General features: G+C 41.5%; 1 protein-coding gene across 7 annotated transcripts in view; it reads left to right on the forward strand.

Annotated features, from left to right (window-relative positions):
* The window catches only part of LOC137414125 (F-box/WD repeat-containing protein 9), an 80376-nt gene that overhangs the window by 54462 nt on the left and 5417 nt on the right, over window positions 1-20497 (forward strand). For 6 of the 7 annotated variants that reach the window (XM_068099607.2, XM_068099608.2, XM_078776092.1 and 3 more), the window contains 2 exons: window positions 9526-9609; window positions 19810-19872. In XM_068099607.2, coding sequence (XP_067955708.1) covers window positions 9526-9609; window positions 19810-19872 — 147 coding nt within the window. The remainder of the gene's footprint in view (window positions 1-9525; window positions 9610-19809; window positions 19873-20497) is intronic. The other variant, XM_078776091.1, reaches the window with a different exon arrangement.

A 20497-nucleotide genomic window follows, 5' to 3' on the forward strand; every position in this document is an offset into this window, starting at 1 on the left:
CTGTCCGGAAGTTCGCATATCGCATATCTATCTATCTATCTATTAATGCCCATTTATTCAATTATCGCCAACGTATTTTGGCTTTTTGCAATTTAATCGCAAGGAAAAGTAGAAAGAGAAGAGGGAAAAAAAGAAAAGCCTTGCCTTGCTGCAAACAGCTGCTGCAAACAACAACAACATGGAAGGCTGCACTGTCCGGAAGTTGGCATATCGCAGTTACGATTATTTTAGTGTTAATGGCCAATTATTCAATTAGCGCCAACGTATTTTGGCTGTTTGCAATTTAATCGCAAGGAAAAGTAGAAAGAGAAGAGGGGAAAAAAGAAAAGCCTTGCATTAACGCATTAACGCTTGCATTGCATTAACGGTTCGGCACACGTGATAGCTCGCTGCTCTCTGATTGGTTGAAGCGTTTTTTGGACATAGCTCGGTAGGTACTTGTCCGATTAATTACAAACCTTGAAAAGGCACATCCTCGGGTCCCCAGCAATATACCTGGCAAGTTTCAAGTATATCGGACCCGTGGTTGTCGAGAAACAGCGGTCACAGACAAACACACAGACACACAGACAGACACACAGAGATTGCTGGAATTATAGATAGATGTTGGGGCCACTGCACACGGAGATGGCTGCCCTCAAGACAATTGGTGATTTCATGGATGGCAGTGGATGGACGAATGCCATAACCAAGGCTAACATCGCTACAGCGGGTACAGCTGATTCTCTAATCCATGCATCCAACTTGTGCAAAGCCAGGCACGCACACCAAGTCTCAGCAGCCGCACTACACATTTTGCAGAAGAAAGCATATGGAACGTATCTGGAGGTCACAGATCAACCAAGAAGCTTTGACGACTGGTGCTCAGGACAAAGAGATAGCCATCCACAGTTTTTGTACTGGTCTACTGTCTGTACTGGTCTACTGTCTTAGACTTCCAGCTGTCCATCTTCCAGTTTGTCAGATCCATTCATTGCTCAAACTTCAAGCTCTATGTGGAGTCCACAGCACAACTAGTATCCTGTTTTTTTTCCATGGATCACACTAACTATGCCAGATGGTTGCCTGTTCATGTGTGAGATATGGTGGTGCTCCGATAAACTAGTCCACATGTCTACCAGAACTTCTGCATGGGCTCATTCACTGCCAACAAGACTGGATGGAAATTCTCATCAATAGGCCTCGATCAGGCTCACGAACAATTTAATGTACTTGCGAAAGGAGACGGTGGAGCGGTCGGCCTGACTGAAAACCCTGCTGCACTGAGGTGGTGGATGACAGCGGGCCCTGAGGTAGCTCTAATAATCGAAGAGTTTGAAGAGTTGTACTTGAAGCCGAAGGAGCAAAGGGACCTACACCATGAACAAAACTGGTAGTATACAACAAGCATTTGCCAAAGATGTGCGCTCCCTTGTTTCAACCATTGAGGAGATGGGCAACCCGTTCGAAGATGACAGCAATGATCTTCTATCACTTGAATTGAAGGAAATAATGCCATCCAGCGTTAGAGAGACTGTCATGCACGTTAAAAAGATTGGTAAAACGCAGTACCAAACATTCATAGAAGAGCGTCTGGAGAAGCAGGAGAAAGCTATAGATGATGTAATCTCTCGGAATTAGCCTCCACTTTTCAATAGTCCAAAGCAAGTTGGTAAATCAAAGGTGAAGGGAATGATAGCAGAACTCAAGAATGACTTCCATCTGTTTTCACGATTGTACATTGCGAGTCAGCGGCGAGAAGGAGACTTGGACAACTTCTTCTGCCATGAGAACCAGGCGTTTCCTCCAGCGATCACCAACAATGGCAAAATGCGCAGGGCGCTAAATCGGACCTCTTACAATCGTTGGAGAAAGTTTCCCCTGCTGTCCATGTGGATCCACAGGTGGAGGCAAAGGTCTTTGATGGGGCGGCAGTTGTCCACCTTCTGCCAGGGGACTCAGAAAAAACTTCCAGGAATATGGCCAGAACATTTTCATCCCATACTTTGAAGGTCAACTGTGAGACACCAGCCGTGTAGACATTGTATGGGACACCTATCATCCAGACAGCCTAAAATCTGCCACACGTCAAGAGAGTGGGTCCGGATCGCACCATCGCATTCTACCTGCAACGAAGATACCAGGGAACTGGAAAAGTTTCTTGCGGAATGATGAAAACAAGGAGGAGTTGTTCAGATTCTTATCGCATATGGTGGTGGATGGTTTGAAAGGAAAGGAGATCTATGCAGCTTTGCAGCTATTGGTGACAGCGTGCTAACATCGCAACCAGATGCCGACATCAAGCACCTGAGCCCATGTACACAAGAAGAAGCGGATACAGGAGTCCTTTTACATGTCCTTGATGCCGTGAAAAAGGGGAGAAAACGGGTATTGATTCGAACTGTAGATTCTGATAGTGTGGTCTTGGCAATAGCACACTACTTTACCTACCAGTCACACGGTGTGGAGGAACTCTGGATTGCCATTGGCACTGGTAAAAGCTACCGCTACCTTGCCATCCATAAAATTGCCACCGGCCTTGGCCGCAGGAAGTCCGAGTCTTTGCCATTATTTCATGCCTTCCCTGGCTGCGACACAGTGTCATTTTTTGCCCAAATTGGGAAAAAGACAGCCTGGAATGGAAGGCTTGGGAGGCATACCCCAGCATCACGCAGACCTTTCATGCTCTCGCTTATATGCCATCTGTGGATGCTATTACTATGGAACTACAGAGCATAGAAAGATATGTTGCCATCCTCTATGACCGGACTACCCAGATAAAGACAGTGAATGACATGCGCCGACACTTGTTCACGAAGAAGGCAAGAACAATTGATTACATTCCCCCAACAGCAGACGCCTTCGAACAACACCTAAAACGTGCATGTTTTCAGGCTGGACACGTATGGAGTCAGGCACTTGTGCCCTACCCAGAACTTCCATCACCAGCTGATTGGGGCTGGATGAAAACAGGGACTTCTTGGACACCAATTTGGACCTGCTGTCTGATACAGGAGGCATGTTCAGAGCTTACAAGCTGCCATTGTAAGTCCGCCTGTAAAGGCAACTGTAAATGCTCCAGGGCAAATCTGCCCTGCACATCACTGTGTGACTGCGATGGACAGTGCTTGTAGTACTACGCGTCTGTGCGAGAGCCTCCACCTTTCAAGTGCCCACAATATTTTAAGTTAAAACTGCAACTGTGTGTAACTTTGATTAATTAATACCATTCCATTGTTATCAGAGACCAATAAAACAATGTGTATCACTTGGAATTGAAATTTTACCTAAAATACTATGAGAGATTCAAGGAAAATGGAAACACCATGGCGGCCATCTTGAAATTAAAGATTATGGATGCCAATCTTTATGCAATTGATCCCATTGGATTCAGAGACCATGAAAACATCTGTTCCATGCGCTCACGCTTTCGAAGCTAAGTGATCTTTCTCAATTGTGTTTTTGTCGAGACTGTATCTATCTTTCGGTGTATGTACCTAGAGCGTATCTTTTGGAAAAATTTCGGTGCTAATTTTTCGTACATGTATACACAATCGTCGGTTAATGCGTATCGAGTATTCTGCGGCCTAGTACTCGTAGGCTTGGCTACCGTACCGTCTCCGACCTTGTGGTTTTGTTTTTCTCTCAGCGATTCGTCGAATGCGCTGCAATTATTTTCGTTCTCTGTTTCGTCCCAGTCGTTCACCCCATACCTCCTTGTTTAATATCTCTACTCAAAAAAAAAAAACCCAAATTTTTTTTCCTTCCCAGGGACTATTCGTTTATTTGTTGTTCTTATTCTGTTCGTTCGTTCTTCGTTCGCGATCACGCGATCACGTGGTTAGAAATGTATAATCTCTCCCCTGAACAACTATTTTCTCTCATATATTATAACACCATTTTCTTCTTTTCCTACAAAAGGATGCTTTCGTCTTGCTCACCAAATCTATTCATTCCAAAAAATATATATAATACCATCTCTTACAGTTCCTCCTTTCTACATTCCCTAAACTATCCAGAACTCCACCCCTCCTCCAGTGTCCTCAAACGTATTTTTGACTCGAACGTCTCAAACTCATTTTGCAAAAAATGTTCGTTTCCCATGAATCGTACACTTTTCAAAATCCAATCTCACCCCTCCCCTCCAAATCCTCCCCATCACCCATCCCTTTCAAATCTCCCCCCTTGCCCCTTCCCTCCCCTCCCTCCTAAACTCCCCCCACACCCCTCCCCTCCGAGACTCTCCCTCGCTCCTCCCCTCCTAGACTCCCCTCTCACCCCTCCTCCTCAAAGCATCCTCCCTGCTTCTTCCCCCTTCCAACTTTCACATTCATCTCCCCCAACCTTCCTCCTCGCTCTTCCCCCTCCTCAAATAACACCTCACTGTGCCTCACCCAATCTCCATCAAACCTTTTGTCCGCCCCATTCTTCCCTTTCTCCAAGCTATTCTGAAATCTCTGAAATCTCTGACACACCTTCAACAGCTCTCCCTACCTCTTCCTCCTCTTCCACATCTTACCCTACCCCTCCCCCCCCTGTTCTGGACCCGATGCTCCCCCTTCCTCTTCATTAACGGTATGGACCTCAAACATCCGGGGCCTTCGCTCAAACTTGACTGACCTCTCCATACAGGTTGCTTCTGACAAACCAGATGTGATCTGCTTAACAGAAACTTTCCTCCTTCATGATGTCTCTGATGCCTTGGTATCTCTCCCAGGTTACTCCCTCCTCCGGTATGATAGACCTGAGCCTCGTCCTGCAGGTGGGGTTGCTATCTTTATAAAAAACTCTCTTCCTCACTCGCCCTCCACTGCCCTCTCTCCACCTCACCCCCAGGAATACCTTTGGCTACGGCTTCCCCTTCGCTCTCACCTTTTGTTCATATGTGTGTTGTACCGTCCACCAAACAGCGATGACTCCATCTACATCTCGCTGTCTGATAATATGGACCAACTTCTATCTACCCATCCCAACTCTCTCTTCCTCATATGTGGTGATTTCAATTGTCACCATGCCAGTTGGCTGGGTGTGGGTACCTCTCTCACCAGCCATGGCTCTTCAGCAAAGGACTTCTGCGACTCACTGGGACTGACACAATCTGTCAATTTCCCGACCCGGATCTCAGTCAACGGAGCATCTTCTCTTCTGGATTTGGTTATGACAAACTTCCCTGAAAATGTCTGCTGCTCTTCTTCTGCTCCAATCGGCTCATCTGATCATGTGCTTGTCGAAGTGGACATCTCTCTGACCATTCTCAGAGAGCCTCCTCAGCGTCGACGAGTCTGGCATTTCACTCAGGCCAACTGGCACGGTCTTCAAGCAGCCATCAATCATCTGGACTGGTCTCCCATCTCTACTGCCTCTGACATCAACTCATCCTGGGAATTCTTTCAAAGTAAATTGCTCTCTCTCATGCACAGATTTATCCCATCTCGTCTTCCGTTGTCATACCCTTCCTCCCGTCCATGGTACACGGAATCTTGTGGTGAGGCTGTTGCCCTGAAACAACTTGCTTTCGTCTCCTGGAAAGCAAATCCAACGGAAGGAAATCTCATTTCCTTTCACAAAGCCCGAAACAAGTGTGTGTCCACCCTCAGGAGAGCCAGGAAACAATATCTCACCGTTCTCAAGACCGAACTCTCTTATCTGTCTCCCTCTTCCAAATCCTGGTGGCGTCTGGTCAAATCTGTTTCTGGTGTTTGTTCCCCCTCCATCCCCTCCCTCACTTCAAACGGCTTAACGGCTGACTCCGCACGTGAAAAAGCTGAATGCCTCAACTCTGTGTTTGCCTCTAAATCTTGTGTCCCAAACCCATCCCTCTCTGTACCCACCGTACCCACCGTACCCAGTCGTACCCAGCCGTACCCAGCTGCTCCTGGACGCTGTGTCCTTTCCTCCTGACAAGGTGGAAAAGTTTCTGTCAACCCTCGACTCTGATTCTGCAACTGGTCCTGACAGCATCAGCCCATGGGTCCTAAAATCATGTTCTTCCGCTCTTTCACTCCCTCTTTCTGTTCTCTTCACCCTCTCTTTTGCTCAAGGTCATCTGCCATCTGCTTTGAAATCAGCCAACATCACCGCTTTGCACAAAAAAGGTGCAAAAACAGATCCCAGCAACTACAGACCAATCAGCCTTCTCCCAATTATCAGCAAAGTCATGGAATCCATCATTGCTTCAGATATGAAATCTTTCCTCTTCTCCAATGGCTTGATCTCTGATCATCAATTTGGTTTCAGACCTGGTCACTCTACTCTGGACATGCTGCTTCTGCTTTCTCAACAATAGATGGAGGTCCTCAACGCCAAACAGGAAATTAGAGCTGTCTCCCTTGACATTTCACGTGCCTTCGATACGGTCTGGCACCCTGCACTGCTCACCAAACTCTCCTCCTTTGGTATCCATGGAAATCTCCACGCATGGCTGGCGGACTTCCTCTCTGGTCGTAGTCAACGTGTGGCCCTGAATGGGTTTCTCTCATCTCCTCTTCCTGTTCAGGCTGAAGTTCCCCAAGGTAGTGTTCTGGGCCCTGTGCTTTTTCTGGTCTTCATCAATGATCTCTCTGACTCTCTTGAAAATCCTCTCTATCTCTTTGCTGACGACTCTACTCTCTGTCGCTCCATTCCTCATCCCTCAGATCGGCAGTCTGCAGCCTCCTCACTCTCTGCAGACCTGGACAAAATCACAGACTGGGCAAACAAATGGAACATGTCTTTCAATCCTGATAAATCTCACACTCTTACGATGTCTCTCCGAAAAGACCGACTGGAAAACCCTCCCATCCACTTTCTGAATAATCCTCTCCAAGAAGTTCTGTCACTCAAGCTTTTGGGTCTCACTATTTGCCATGATCTTTCCTGGGAAAACCACATTTCAAATCTGGCCTCCAAAGCCAGTCGCCGACTGGGCATCCTCCGTCGTGCGAAGTCCTTCCTTGAGCTCCTCCTGAGCCTGAGCCTGAGCTCCTCACCACATACAAGGCTTTCATCCGCAGCTCTATGGAATACTGCTCTCCCCTCTGGTCTGGTGCTCCTGCCTCACACCTAGCCCGTCTTCACGCTGTTGAAACCAAAGCGTTCAGAATCATTGGAATCTCCCACGATGAAGCTAACTCCAAGGGCCTTTCACTCACTCACCGCAGGCAGGTTGGTGGTCTTTCCGTCTTCTACCGACTCCTCTCTGGCCTTGCCCCCCCCATCCCTCTCTGGGCGCTGTCCCCCATATATTCCTACAGGTCGCACAAGATCTGCCTGCAACCCTCTTATGGTTAAACTGCCAAAATCAAGACTTTCTGCTCACCTTCACTCCTTCATTCCTCTTTTCTCCCGCCTCTGGAACAAACTCCCTCACTCTCTTCAATCCCACTCCACCCTCCAGGTCTTTAAAACAGCTGTTCACCACCATCTCTTATCCTCCCCCATCCAAAACCTTGATCTTTTCTACCCCCGCTAATTTCGGTCCCCTTGTGTTTTATACCTCTCCCCCCCCCCCCTCCCCCTCCCACGCCTCCTGCCCCCAAGCCCTCTCCCTCCCACACTTCTCCCTGCTCTCAAATGTTGTGGTTGTGTGCTTCCCCTTCTCTCCCCATCTTGTCTTCCGCTCCCTCTTTTTGTATATTTTGTTTGTCTGGTTGATTTGTTTGTGAAATAAATGTTAGCTCTTTCACGAGCCTCGATTCAGTATACAAAAAAACAACAAAAAAACAACAAAAAAAAACATGGGGTAAGACACTGGAACTGTGGTGTTATTCGCTCATAGTATAGAAGTTATTGAGGGAAATAGATCACAGAGGGCGGTCATGTTGAAATTCAATATGGCGGCCACCAGGGGTTCTGATTTTTTGGGCGCCCCTCAGGAAAACAATTGTATAGGTCCATACTACATCTGTGCCAAATTTGGTGCTTTCCTGAAAAAATGAATGATACGCCCTATTTTTCGGTCTTAACTGCCTAAGTATAATGGGTCTAAAGCATCATACGGGTCTTTTGAGTCTTGGGGGCATTTAAGGTATTTTGGGTATTTAGGATATTCTGGGTATTTAGGTCTTCTGTCAAGGTCAAAATTGTCACTTATCATCTGAATGACTTGAAATTTGAGCAGGGTTTGCATATTGGGTCACTGAAGCCTATTGCGTTTGAGATCAAAAGGTCAAGGTCACCTAAAATTGTCAATCTTTTTGTATTTTATTTAGTTGTTTTTGTCATGTTTAACATACGGAAGAAGTCCAAATACAAAGTGGACGAGGACAGGCTTTGCATTTTCAGATGCCCACTCGTTTGGAATGGCTGTTTTTGCGATTGTCTACTTTATCTCTATCTGCATATACTATAACATTGTTGATACTGTCACGTGTACGACATGCGGCCGCACGTAACACTGGGTGGGAATAGCACATGCTCTGGTGGTATGAGATGTGACATGAAGGGCCCTGAGCAATTGAAAGTGCTCCGCAATTTAACGAATGTGTATAAACACGCTCATTATCTACCTTTATAATTACTTTTGCTTGCAGTGATACTCAATAAAATCATATCAGTCTGCATGGCAGACAGACATGAACACAGGCTCGAATAATATATAAATAATTTGATGAAGGACAAGCTAACAGATGATGGAAATTCCGGATGGAGTAAGGAATAATAATTAATCACGACACTTAAACAGTTAATAAGCTAATCCCCAGCTAAGGCCCCAATGCACAACAAACATTCACACTGAAGCAGGCAGCAATGCAGAGAAACACGGGATGGAGAGCCCCTGGCTGCCACCAGTCATGTGGAGGGCAGAGATGAGTAAACGTGGAGCCAGCACGTACCACCGGCCTTGTTCTCCAGTAAATACTCACTAAGACTGTCACACACTGGGAGTAGGCCTCCTTTGTCTTCCCCTCCCCCTCGAGGCGACCACATTAATGCTCCTCTGTTGATCCCAACCAACCACGTGCCACACCATGCCAAGTGACAGCGTCATCGCCCAATCAGACTGCACCGATCCTGACCCAATCAACACAGTGTCCTGCCAATAGCTCGGTCCATTGGTGCTTCAGTTTGCTTGGCATGAATCAGGAGCTGCCGTGTTGAAGGGCTGGAGCTTCTTCCTCTTCCATGCAGAGTGTGAGGAGATTTTGGGAAGGAGGGTGGTGGAAAAGTATGCTGTGGTTTAGACAGTGAAGCACCCGAAGTGCCTCCCCCTCACCCGGCACCCACTCGGATCGACATGGGAGACGTGTGACAGGACATCCCTAACCCTATCTAGCCAATAAAGGTTACAATACCACCTCCTAATGGCATACAAATAATTCCAATTAGTGCCCACCCTCTCCTCCACACAAACATAATACGTGACAAAATTACACTGTTTTGATCAAGTTATACCCATGAAATACATTTAAATGTTTCTATATGTTGAAAAGTGATAACATGTGACCATATCTCCACAAAAGTAACATTTATTTATAGTGTCTGGAAATGCATTAATCGACATTAATTATTTTTGTTGTTTTTCCTCCTCTCTTGATGCTTACCATGGGTTTCTTCTTCATTTTTCAGACATTTAATATGAAAAATGAACATCTATATAGCCTGAAACATTCCCTTGGCTATCTCTACTTGTGTTATCCAAACAGTATTGAGGTTTGTACCTAAATAGTGTTGAATATCATGACGTAACCACAATATCATTTTCAACCAAGTATAATATCTTTTATTTTATTTATTTTATGGATGGGTCATTTGGTTTTCTGTTTATTATAGTGCAATTTTGTGATGGGGAAATGTCTTATTTTTGACTACGTACCATGCAGAGTCAAAACCAGTAATGTTTAATAGATATATACTGGTATACAGTCATGGCCAAAAATATTGGCACCCTTGCACGTCAAAGAATGCACCATTTCTTCCACAAAATTGTTGAAATTAAAAAAATATTTTACTATCTACAGATGTATTTCTTTGGTTTGCAGTGGAACAAAACCAAAAAAAGCTGAAGCAATTACTAAATCTTAGCTTTTTCCAGACAGAAATCCTAAAATGGCCCGGACAATATTATTGCCACCTTTTAGAAGTTGTTAGAAATAATTTGAGTTAAAGCAGGTGATTAATGAGTTTAGTGAGTTGCAGGTGCCTGCAATATAAAAATCACTCATTCAACCATTTTAAAGAGAGAAAAGAATCATCCTGCTGTTTTGTGTCACTGTGTGTACCACAATGAGCATGGAGAAAAAGAAAACCAGAGAATTGTCTGAGGACGTCAGACACAAGATGGACAATCTCAAGCATGAACAATCTCAAGGCTGCAGGTCCATCTCCAGAGAACTTGATGTTCCTGTGTCCACCATACGCAATGTCTGGAACTTGGAAGTTTAAGGCCCATGGCACTGTAGCCAACCCTTGGCTATCTCTTCCCTTGGCAATGTCTACTTGTGTTATCCAAACAGTATTGAGGTTTGTACCTAAATATTGTTAAATCGCATGAAGTAACAACAATATCATTTTCAACCAACCTCCCTTGGCCGCAAGAAAAAACTTGATTGAATATTTCAGCGAAGGATTATTCAAATAGTGGAGAAAGCACCTCGATCAACTGCCAAACAGATTCAAGCTGACCTTCAGACATAAGGTATGACAGTTTCAACTCACACCATCCGTCACCAACTCAATTTAAAAAGGGGGTTCTATGGTAGGAGACCTAGGAGGACCCCACTGCTGTGAGAGAGAGACATAAGAAAGCCCGACTGACACACCTAAACAAGCCAAAATCCTTCTGGGAGAATGTCTCGTGAACAGATGAGACCAAATTAGAGCTTTTGGTAAAGCACATCATCTCTATGTTTACAGAAAACAATGAAGACTTCAAAGAAAAGAACACCTTCCCTAGAGTTAAACATGGAGGAGGTTCAGTGATGTTTTGGGGTGCTGTGCTGCATCTGGCACTGGGTGCCTTGAATCAGCAATAGGTGGCCAGCAATGAGTCCAGATCGAAATCCTATTGAACAACTGTGGGGAGATCTGAATACAGCAGTTGGGAGAAGGCACCCTTCAAATCTAGGAGAACTGGAGCAGTTTGCACAAGAATAGTGGGCCAAACTGCCAGTAGCGAGGTCTAGGAAGCTCATTCATGGCTATAGGAAGCGCTTGGCTGCAGTTATTTTGTCCAAAGGCTGTGCTACCAAATATTAAATCTTCAGTGTCAATAATTTTGTCAATGCCATTTCTTTTTATTTTCTGATTTAAAAGGATATATATATATATTAAGTTCTGAATCAAAAACAAAGGTACTGTAATATTAAAAGTGAAATAAAGAATTGTGGAGACAAAACACTTTTGTCAATTGCAACTTATTTATAGAGAAAATTGTGGGTTATTTGAAAAAAGTGCAAGGGTGCCAATATTTTTGGCCACGACTGTATAAATCATATCATTTGAAAAGTGAAAATATTATCAGAAGGCGCTAGGGATATTGCTATTAAACAGTACAACAGTCACCAACCATTTATATATTTTCTTCCCTTCATTAATTATATTAAAATTAAATGAAATGAAATTAAAATTTAATTAACATAATAATTAAAATAAAAAATTAAATTAAATGAATTCATTATTAAAAGCCTGGTGTTGGCTTAGTGGTTAGGGTGCTGGCTTGGGATCCTAGGATCCTGGGTTTGAATCCCGGTCGATCGCTAATTTAACACCAGGGGGGTTGACTCAGCCTGTCATCCTTCCGAGGTCGACAAATTGAGTACCAGCTTGCTGGGATGAATGATCACGGTGTGTACCCCGGTTTAGAATAGGTACACCGTATCCCTGCACATCGTAAGAGGCGACGAAGGGTTGGCGTCAGGAACGGCATCCGGCCATAAAAACATTGCCTCAAACAGGGAACCATGATTGTCATGGGGCCCGCAAGGCTAACCCCCGCTCTAGCAGGGAAAATGGCCTTAAAGCGATCATTCATTCATTCATTCATTCATTCATTATATTAAAGTATCTTTTCTAAGCCTGGCTGGAATACATATACATATATACATATATATAATCAGAAGAAATTGAATAAGTTATGGACTTGGCTTCAGAACGGTCTTTTATTTTCAGACAAGCTTTCGGCCAAATAGGCCTTCTCAGTCTCCAAGAACAGCAGGCATTGGTATGATATTGATACATAAATAGAATGCATACAAAAAGAACAGATATCGTTAACGGCTGCTCACCTTCCTCACTGAAGTTCAACGAGAGTGAGCTTACAGTTAGTTGATACTGTACACACATATATATATATATATATATATATATATATATATATATATATATATATATATATATATATATATATATATATATATATATATATATATATATATATATATATATACAGTGGAACCTTGACTTACGAGTTTAATTCGTTCTGTGACCGAGCTCGTAACTCAATTTGCTCGTTTCTCAAATTAAATTTCCCCATTAAAATGCATTGAAATGCTATTAATCCGTTCCAGCCCGCCAAAAACCACACCAATTTTTTTTTAAATATGCAGTATATATAAAAATATCTCGCGCTTTATATTTCACCTGTATGCAGCATACAAGTTGGCAGGATGGCCTGGACTGGAGGTACGCACACTTGACTCTAAACTGTCCAGCCTGGGTTTGAATCCCGACCCAGCTATAACCTGTCATGGGTGAATCACAGGCAGGGTGATTCATCAATGTGTGTACCGCTAAACTGGGCGCCCCGTTTGCATCCCATTAGTTGTTGGATGTTAAGGATCTCACCGTGTTTTCCACAAAGAGAAGGCGAGCTATCGCCGCCACTCTGAACAAGTTGTGGCCTGGCATGCTCTTCTCCTCTGCCGTTATATACGTCCTCCTCGGCATCTTTTTCCAGAAGAGCCCTGTCTCGTCACAGTTGAAGATTTGCTGGGGGATGTATCGTTCGGCTTCTATCAGTTCGGCAAAAGTTATAATAAAATCTTCAGCTGCCTTCACATCCGCCTCACCAAGTCGACAACACGCACACCTCGCTCATGTTTTTCGACGATTGCGTGTTTTATATCCAAGCACATCATCCTCTTCTTCTTCTCAGTTATAATAAAATCTTCAGCTGCCTTCACATCCGCCTCACCAAGTCGACAACACGCACACCTCGCTCATGTTTTTCGACGATTGCGTGTTTTATATCCAAGCACATCATCCTCTCTTCCCTTGGCACTCAATTTCTTAGGACCCATGGTTAAAACTAAGAAATTTTCCAAAATAACCAAAATGCGAAAACAAAGCAGCAGCGATATACGGCAGAGATACTTGCACGGCAAGATAACCACGTGACCGGAACCCACCTGGTGGCGGGTGGCGAAAGCTCGTAACTCAAATCTCGGCTCGCATCTCAAAGCAATAAACCGCCCGAGCGACGTCTCGTATCTCGGAAAACTCGTAAGTTGGTGCACTCGTAAGTCAAGGTTCCACTGTATATATATATATATATATATATATATATATATATATATATATATATATATATATATATATATATATATATATATATATATATATATATATATATATTAGGCCATGGGGCATACCATTAAAATCCACTTTTTCGTGCAACAACGCAGGGGATTACTTAAAATTGCTATAGATGGGTTGGGGATGTGCTCCTGAACAAGAAACACCATGTCCCCAGACACCAGGGGTGCTCATTAATTTTTAACGCGCACTTGATGAAAATGCAAGTAAATATATATTCATCAACTATACGTTACTGCATTTTCTTTTATTTCTGGATAGTTTGAGGAGTAAAATGAAAAAAATTGATTGTGATATTGTTTCTAGACCTCCTTTTCACTAAAATACACCAATAAACATGATATTTTTGTATCTAGATAGTCATAGCGATAAGTTGAAAATGAATCCACAATCCGATACACTGCATTGAAGCCAAACCAGAAAATCCCAACATTGGCTACCATTATGATTGTTCACGTCGCTTTTGTGACATCAGTAAAGTGAACAGGCTGAAGGAGAAAAAGACCGAAACATCTACATCTCATGGTAAGTTAATATGATTATGTAGTAATTTTTTTAGTAAGCTTTAAGTTTAGCCAAAAGTTTCAATTGTTCTGCAAACATAGACATGATCATGATGATAGAATCTGATCGTGATGATAGAATTCACATTATATTGCCATATATCATGATCAAATAAATCATCATGCTTGATTCAAGCAAGTTAGTAACAAGTTCCGGAAGATTTGGAGTTCGCCTTAGAAGAGTAGTATCTTCAAATTCAATTGACAAATGTACAGCAGACTCAGCAAGTCATGCATGATGAAATGTACATTTTATGATTTTGTATATCTATTTCAAGACTACAATTTATAATACAAATCGTACTATTGCAAGCATGCTCTTTTACTTTAGTAATAGTATCATGATATGTGGGGATATTGTGGTTTATGTCATCAGGCTCATGTCACACCTCATTACAGTTTTTAGGATCCACAAAGAATTAAGAAATAATTTTGTACATGTAGACTACACATTTTTACTAAATTGTACGGTAGGTACTTCTTACTGTCCTGTAAATGATGGTAATAAAAAGTATGTTTACCTTGTCGGAGAAGTTGTTAAAAAAACCATGATTTGATATTTGTTACTAAAAAAGACAGATGTTTGCAAAATTTTAAACTCTATAATTATAAACAATAAACACATGTTGAGTTTATTTTTATTTTGTATTTTTGTTTTGTTGTTGTTTTTTTGCGCGGTGGTCATGGTCATTAATATTTTTACTAGCAAAGCGTGTACAAATGTATAACAAGGGATGCACCAATAGATTCTTGGGGGGGGGGGGGGGGGGACATGGAAGTTGTTAAAGCCTACATGAGCACAGTCTGATTACATGAGAATCATAAAACTTCCATTTCTTCACTTGTCGTTATCTCACTGAATTTGAAACAATGAATTCACTGGTAGATAAATGTTGTATTTTCTTCTCATACAATTCACATTCAATCAGACTGACTCTTGTGGTACATGTATCTATAGAAAAATGTAATGTGCCATTGTGTTTGATAGATAAAGCATATGTATAAAACACTGTATAATACAGTGGCAACTCCGTAACACAAACTCTGTTAACACGAAATTCATGATAACACGGAAGTGTTTTTTTTTTTCATTCCAAACTTATTTTCTACATTATAATATAACCTGATAATTCCTTTAAACGTGAACTAAATCATAAGATCCAAACAACTTCATGTTAAAGAGTTGCCACTATATATTACCTTTAAAACACATTTTGTCAACTTGAAATAATACTACATGAGAAATCATATTTTATCTGAAATATATTTTATTGTAGGCATTAGCGGCAATAACATTTTCACTGAAAGTACGTTTTATTTCATACATTACAATTTACAAGGTACTTTTCGTTAATTGAATGACATTGCTCATATCAACCCAATACTGATAAACAACATCTTATCTGGGTGTTAATACTGTTATTTGACTTGTCTTTTTACAAACCATTCATGGACACTCTTTGGAAATAGAGTTATGGGAAAGAAATGTAAACTTAACTGTTAGAACTAAGTAAAACAAATGGAAGTTTCATTTCATAGATAAGTCGTAAATAATGAAATGTCAAATGCATCAAAAATATGATATCAAGTACAATCATATAGAAACGAAGCTTAAACGTGTGGGTTAATATCATAAGAATAAATTAAGAATAAATTAATTTTAAACATGTCAACCACACAACATCAATGACAATCAGTGAAAAAATCACTGATCATACAGGATCGAACCTGGGAACCTCCACTTTACTAGTAAGATGCTCTAACCTGAAGTTGAAGTTGAACTGAAATATACGATCAGATGGAGAAGAACGGATGATTTTAAATCAATACGCTTCTCAGATGAGAGGATGTTAGAGGAACGGGACTAGAACTGAAGACCTATTGATTTAAAATCATCCGTTCTTCTCCATCTGATCGTATAGCTCAGTTGGTTAGGGCGTCGCACTAGTAAAGCGCAGGTTCCCAGGTTCGAATCCTGGATGATCAGTGATTTTTTCACTGATTGTCATCTATGTGTGGTTGACATGTTTAAAATTAATTTATTCTTAAGTACAATCATTTTTAAAATGAAAGTCCTGTGTTCATGATTTCGACCTTATACCTGTGAATATAGTTAATAGTACAAATTTCTCAAACTTGAAAGCTGTAAATTGAACAATGATGTAAATTATAATGTAATGGATATCATAAACAAATTTGATTGTCTCAATTATTTATGTCTGTCTGCCTTATCCTGGCATGTATACATTATGTATTGAACATGGAAACGAAGCAAAAGTAACAGTACTCTTAAACACTGTTAATCATGCAAGCACTTTCCATGACATGCGTAATGTATACATGTTGTACTGTTTTAAATAAATAAGTTGAAAATGAATCTTCTAAAAACTAAAAGGAGTCAGCCGTCAACTGCCACTCATTGCCATTCTTCAAATCAAAGAAGATGAACTGATCATAGAAGGTAGAAGTGAGAAGTTAATTTTAAAAAAGTAAAATAAAAATGATTTATTTGCGGCACAACATGTGTTTCAGCTGCGGCGGACCATATTTTCAGATTGGATTCATTTTCAACTTATCGCTATGACTATCTAGATACAAAAATATCATGTTTATTGGTGTATTTTAGTGAAAAGGAGGTCTAGAAACAATATCACAATCAATTTTTTCATTTTACTCCTCAAACTATCCAGAAATAAAAGAAAATGCAGTAACGTATAGTTGATGAATATATATTTACTTGCATTTTCATCAAGTGCGCGTTAAAAATTAATGAGCACCCCTGGTGTCTGGGGACATGGTGTTTCTTGTTCAGGAGCACATCCCCAACCCATCTATAGCAATTTTAAGTAATCCCCTGCGTTGTTGCACGAAATTGTCAAATGAGCACATTTTAGCCCTATGCCCCATGGCCTATATATGTATATATATATATGTATATATATAAATAAATAAATGCGAGGTGTGTGTGTGTGTGTGTGTGTGTGTGTGTGTGTGTGTGTGTGTGTGTGTGTGTGTGTGTGTGTGTGTGTGTGTGTGTGTGTGTGTGTGTGTGTGTGTGTGTGTGTGTGTGTGTGTGTGTGTGTGTGTGTGTGTGTGTGTGTGTGTGTGTGTGTGTGTGTGTGTGTGTGTGTGTGTGTGTGTGTGTGTCCAGTTTTTGTGTCCGCGTCTTATTCAGAGATGGCTGAACGGATCTTCATCAAACTTTCAGAGGTTCATCAGTGAGTGCCTGGGGGTGTTTTAGGCATTTAAAAAAGAATTTTGAAAAAAAAAAAGGTCGTTTTTTGGAGTAAAAAATAAAATAAAAATCGCTCGATAGTGCCGAAGCCTTTTTAAATGAATGACAGTTATATACTACAAGCACACATTCGCATAAATAAATACAAAACAATTACCAGATATTTGAATACAAATAAATCAAACAATTCCGGAAGTGTACGAAGTTGGTAGTACGGCTTCTTCTTCTTCCTGATCGGCAACACACTTAACTTAGAAACGTGATGAACGCCACATTCACCCACCAGCATATATATATGAACCCCCTTCCTCTCCTGCCACCCTTCCCCTCCCCTTTCCCCCTTCCCCCCTTCCTTCCCTCTCCCCCCCCATTCCCTCCCTCCCCCCCCCCCATTTCCTCCTCCCCCCCCCTTCCCTCCCCTTTCCCCCACTCCCTGCCCCTTCCCCCCATACCTTCAACCTTCCCCCCCTCCAAACCCCTTCCTCCCCCTCAAACCCCTTCCCTCCCCCCTCCAAACCCTTCTCTCCCCCCTCCAACCCCTTCTCTCCTGTCCAACCCCTTCCCCCCTCCCCTCCCCTGCCCTTCCCCTCCCTCCCCTCCCCTGCCCTTCCCCCCCTTCCTCCCACCCCCCTCCTCCCCCCTCCCCCCCCTCTGGATTTATTTTAACTTCCAATACGTTTGCTGTCACTACAAAGGGATTCGTGTTACAATTAGATTTACTATAATATTTACGTTACATTATCATTATTTCGAAAATATTACCATTAAAAAACTGAGGCTAATTCCCTACTTCCTCGGTTATTGATATTAGTGCCGCTCATCATTGATCGTGAACCATACACCGCTTCAATCCATTAACTTTTCATTCACGACATTGGGATTAAAGTGTTATGGTTAAATTTACGATATTATTATTATTATTATTATTATTATTATTACGAAAACGATACTACTGAAACGATACACTACCTTATTAACAAAGCTGGGCTTAATTTGTCCGAAGCGGTCCGAAGATGAGTCGTAACGCCTCAGGCCTATACTTACTTACCGTACCATATTTTTGGAAGAGCCGTAACGTCTATGCTTTCGATATTTCATGATCATTTTAACAATCGGTTTGTTTGTGTTTCACACTGAATGAAAAACGTAAAGGTAGAGCATGGCGATTGTGATATATGACAGGTTCGATGATATGTTTGGCTTGAACGGCATATAAATCAAAATGGCGGAGTGTGGAGAGTCAGTCGCGTATGCCGTAATGACATCAGACGTAATTCCATCACCCTGTTACGTGACTATATCCTCAGCTCTGATTGGTATACGTTTGAGGGGACATACATACATACCGACGGTCAAACACTGTTCTAGACGGCTTCACCCGATAGGCTATGCCGTAAAAATGAAGCGAATGAGTTTAGATGGATTGAATGAGTTGGAACATCCGTTAATCATCAAAATTTATGCCAGGAAGGAACTTTGTCTGAAGTTTGTGTATCCAAAAAGACTCACGTCTCAGAATTGTGGTGTGTGATCGATTTGTAATTGATTCTATGGCAGAGATTTGAATATCGTCTATTGAGTGATCTGGTTGATTAAGTTATCAGTGAGGGTCAGTATCTTGCTCTATCTTGTCTTGGTCTTGACCTTCACTCTGTGAAAGAAGCAATAAACTGAGCAAAACGCATACCAAGACCAGACCTTCTGACTTACAAATCCAAACCTCCAACTAACTATGTCCCACAGGTAACCACCTACTTCCCTACGTCATCCTAATTGCCAAGTATTTTGAATAAGGCCCTTCCTCTCCTCCATCGGTCAGAAACACTCTGCCCCGCATTTCCTCAACCTCCAGTGACATTATTTTGACGTGGTCGGACATTCAAAGATATTTTAGTGAAAGCAATGCACCCACAGCCCCACAGCAAAGAAAATATGATTCCTTGCTTCCGTAAATGCACAACAACAAAAAGCATGTATTATAAGGAAACAAATTCCGCAGTTCCAGCACCGGACAAAATTCCACAGTTTTGTCCTGCTTTGCCCTGCTTTTTGTAATATCGATCAAGGAAGCAGCATGTACCATTTAAAAAAGTCTTTGATCTGACTTGGCCGAGGTCGGGTTCTAACCGCTGACCTCCCAAACTCAGAGTAGGTGCTCTATTACGTTATTGAGTCTAGTTATGTTTAATGTATTGATGATGTGAACCAGGAAGTACCCTTCCTGGTTCACTGCCTCTATCATATTTGGAAACATTTTTTAGGTAAGTTGTTTATGTACAGAGACATTCCAAATGTACAGATTGTTCGATTAACTTTAAATCATACACATTTATGACACAGAAGTGAATTTTAAAGTACATTTTCAGTGTCCTAGTATGGACAGTTCTTAAAACAATACTGCACCAGCTCTTGCAACAATCCAAATCTACATAGCATGAGATCTTGCTTGCTAAGTCTCACATTAAATATTTATTAGTATGGCCTGTATTACTCTGTTCCACACTATTTTAATCTTCACAGGTATGTTTTCCAACCAATCCTCTGACCAAGTTGTTTACAATCCATTCAACAATGATGAGCACAGTGAGTTCAAATTCTTCATTTATTTCAAAAATGGTGATCTTTTTTCAAAAATGATCAACACACAAAGTGTGTTGTAAGATTTATTGCTGGCAATTGTTTGAGATCGTACTATTTTATTTCGTGAGATCTAATGATTTAATAAAGTTAGCATTGTGTCATAACCGATTGTGTGATTAACATTCGTTTTATTTTGTTAATCCATAAAAGTTGATATGAATTCATGAAATCATGTTGAAACACACCAACCAAGTTTGTATATTTAAGATAGCACTGCCAGGTATATAAATTTGAGTTGTTTCTCACATTAGTCAGTATCAACCCAAGTTAACAGATATCACTTGTGAAAATGGTGCTTTCTTACTTTTGTCAACAATGCGGTTCTTCACATCTCGGTTCCTGAAAACTTGTAATAAAATCAAAAGGTGTTTATCTTCTATATAATTGATGGCCTTATTCTGTTTGTTTGCTTGCTTGTCTGTTTCTCCATTTTCTCTTAAACTACACTACCGGTCAAAAGTTTTAGAACACCTCAATTTTTCCAGTTTTTATTGAATTTTACGCAGTTTAATGTCTCAATGTACTCTGAAATCAAGCATAGAACAAATAAACAATTGGAGATAAAAAG

This window comes from Myxine glutinosa, chromosome 4 (genome assembly GCF_964187855.1).
Source record: "Myxine glutinosa chromosome 4, kmMyxGlut1.1, whole genome shotgun sequence".
NCBI lineage: Eukaryota > Metazoa > Chordata > Myxini > Myxiniformes > Myxinidae > Myxine > Myxine glutinosa.